Source organism: Eriocheir sinensis, chromosome 16 (assembly GCF_024679095.1).
Source record: "Eriocheir sinensis breed Jianghai 21 chromosome 16, ASM2467909v1, whole genome shotgun sequence".
Lineage (NCBI taxonomy): Eukaryota > Metazoa > Arthropoda > Malacostraca > Decapoda > Varunidae > Eriocheir > Eriocheir sinensis.
The window spans coordinates 10,228,812-10,231,735 of record NC_066524.1 but is presented as its reverse complement, the minus strand read 5'-3'; the positions used below and the strand labels follow the sequence as shown (position 1 = coordinate 10,231,735).

Sequence of the window (2,924 nt, the reverse complement as noted above, 5' to 3'; positions counted from 1 at the left end):
TGCCAGGGAGCGTGCCAGCGTTACCTGCGGCCTTGGGCGTTGAGTCTGAGGAGCAGTAGCCATCGTCGCGGGGCAGCAGCGGCGAGGCGGTGGGAGTGTTGTGTGGCGCCAGGCGGGTGGCGACGCGGCCGCCGCCCACCAGCCGCACCTCCGTGAGAGCTCCTGCTGGGGGGGTCACGCCCTCACCGGCTGGCTGCCCCGCGGGGCTGGGCGGGGCTTGGGGCGGCGGGCCTGGGGAGGACGCTGCCTCTGGGGCCGCCGGCGGGGGGCTGCTGGTGCCGCTCGAGGACATGGTGGTGGTGGCGGCGGAGGCGGCGCGGGGGGCGGCCACATACAGGGCGCGGCGGAGGGCACGCCCGCCACCTGCTGCGGCGGCGGCCTCACTCTGCGGGGCGCGGCGCGGTGGGCGAGGGGCGTGGGGCGGAGCGGCGGGCGGCGCGGCACCAAGGCTGCCGCGGGCGGGCGCGCTGATGGCGACCGTCGGTCATGGACGTGGGCGAAGGAGTGTGGCGGGTAGCGGCGGCGCCTCAGCCTAGTGACGGCACGCCCCGCCCCGCCCCGCCCCGCCCCGCCCACCGCCGCCTGCCACCCCGTCACGCCTTACCCTACATTCCCGCCCCTCCCAAGGCGACAAGACACACACGAGCGGTGCGCCGCGCCGCGCCGCCTGGCCCGCCCTGTCCTGCCTGTCTTGTCCTTTAACTCCTGTCGCAGGGAACAGCGCCTCGGCGGCCAGTCCCACGCCCTGCCCGGCCGCGCCGCCCAGCACACGGCCGCCCCGCGGCGCGCCACACCACGGCCGCTGAGCAAGGCGGTGACGGCGGCGGCGTGACGCACATGGCAGCTCGGCGGCACCGCGTGGCGCCCACGGGAGGCCCAGGCAAGCCAGGCCGCCGCCGCCGCCGCCGCCGCCGCTATCCGAGTATCGTGTTCGTGCAGTCATCGTGCGGTGGGTCACTTGGCGGCGGTGGCCGTGACGGCCGTGACGCAGCCGCGGCCGGGGCATCCCGCCGAGGCCTGCCCTGCCGCGGGGGGAGGCGGTGCTGAATTTCACGCCACACCCTCTCCCCCTCCCCCTCCCCCCCCCTGCCCTGTCGCGGCGCAACACGCCTCCCGCAGACCAACTGACCCAAAACTGAACCAGGTCACCGGATTATAATGAAAAAAGTCAGGGGTTGCACCACTGACTCAGGAAGTGTGGGGATAAGGCGGGGCGCTGGGCGGGGCAGGCGGGGCGGGGCGGGGCCCTTCACACACACATGAGGGAAGGAGAAGGGAATCTGGCGCGCCTTATGAAGGATGGAGGAACGTTTATCACAAAATTCCAAAACTTCTGGACCTTGGGCCGGGTGTTCGTGGCGGAGGAATTCCAATAAGACTCTGATTCCCGCTGTATTCCAGACGAGCCATTCCAACATGCCCGACCACCCCCCCTTCATCACGCCACCCCTTAATGCCCTAGGTCAGCACCCTCGCCCCCCCCCCTCCTCCACCCAACACTAGCAGCGCGGCTCAAATATTCCCTCGTCGCTGACTCAAGAATAAGCCGCTTTTAATCTGAGCATCTTTTTATCTCCGTGGCGGAGGGAGGAGTAGCTGGTTCCCGCGCGCTGAATGGCGGGCCTGTGCTCACGGTGCCTTCTTTGCCTCGGCCCGCGCCTGCTGGCTCTCTCTCGCGCCACGGAACTCGCGGCCTCACAGCTTGGCACTCCAAGGTTCAGTTCCTCATCTCGCCGCGTTTTTGCCCGGCCCGCATGGCTTTCCCTGCACGTAGAGGCGGGAATGTGAGGGAAGGTTGGTTCGACGGCGGCAGGCACCCGTCCAGCCATTTTACACGAGCTAACCTAAGCACCAGCGCCACTTCCTACACTTCCTGCACCTTCGTTTTTCTCACCCCTGCATTGAGAAGCGGGGATGCGAAGGGCTAGTTGGTTCGTCGACAGTCAGCCAGTTTGCCACCACCACCATCACCGTTTTTGTCGCCCCTGCATCGCCTTCCTTGCATGACGAAACGGGGATGCGAAGCGAAGGTTGGCTCGTCGATAGTCAGTCAGTTTGCCACCACCATCACCACCACCACCACCTCCACCATAACCAACACCATCACCAACATCACAATACTTCTAGCACCTTTGTTTTGTCACCCCTGCATGAAGAAATTGGGATGCAATGAGAAGGGTGGCTATTCGACAGGCAGCCAGTTTGCCACAACAACTACCACCACCATCACCACCACCGTTACCAACACCCCTACACTTCCTGCATCTTAGTTTTAGCCTCCCCTACATCGCCTTCCTTGCACGTATAGAAGCAGGAATGACGGAAATCGATCGAGGCTGGTTCATCGACAGCCATGCGTGCAGCCATTCAGCCAGTTCGCCATCTTACAAGAACCACCACCACCACCACCGACATCGCCATTCCAACATTCGTTCTTTCTTCTCTTTTCCCTTTTTCCGGGACACGTGAGATCGCCCCGATGCCGCGGCCGGAGATATTTTGATTGTGGAAGTTTTGTTCTAATCAGTCCCCACCGGAATGCTAAGGACTCCGCGACTCTTGAGTTAATAGAAGTGATATCGTTGGGTCATGCCGGTATATAGGACGAGGCGCCACCACGGACACTAGTTCTTAAACGTATCAACGCCTCAGCTCGCCTGGTTGAAAAGCCTCTCTTAGAAGTTGCTGGGATTTTCATGGCCTGCTTTGCAATCCTATTGTGATAGCTTTACACAACTTCCGTACACTGAACGGAAAAATCAATAATTAAAACCCGGTTAATCTTCTCTGTAAGGTAAAGTTGAGGGCAGACGCTACAGCTGCGTTTGGCCGCGGTGCTCATCTCCGTCGAACTGACCCATGAGCCTGTGATGGGAAGAATTCATTACCCCGGGACACAGGGTTTACATTCCCCAGGAAGTGGT

At 63.1% G+C, this 2,924-nt stretch overlaps 1 protein-coding gene across 2 annotated transcripts in view; it reads right to left on the bottom strand.

Annotated features, from left to right (window-relative positions):
* The window catches only part of LOC126999270 (sodium-dependent dopamine transporter-like), a 59,014-nt gene extending 58,022 nt beyond the window's left edge, over positions 1–992 (bottom strand). Inside the window, exon 1 of one of the 2 annotated variants that reach the window (XM_050861667.1) lies at positions 1–992. This exon is cut by the window's left edge and continues 51 nt beyond it. In XM_050861667.1, coding sequence (XP_050717624.1) covers positions 1–292 — 292 coding nt within the window. In that variant the 5' untranslated portion in view covers positions 293–992. The other variant, XM_050861668.1, reaches the window with a different exon arrangement.
* Positions 993–2,924: the final 1,932 nt, after the last annotated feature.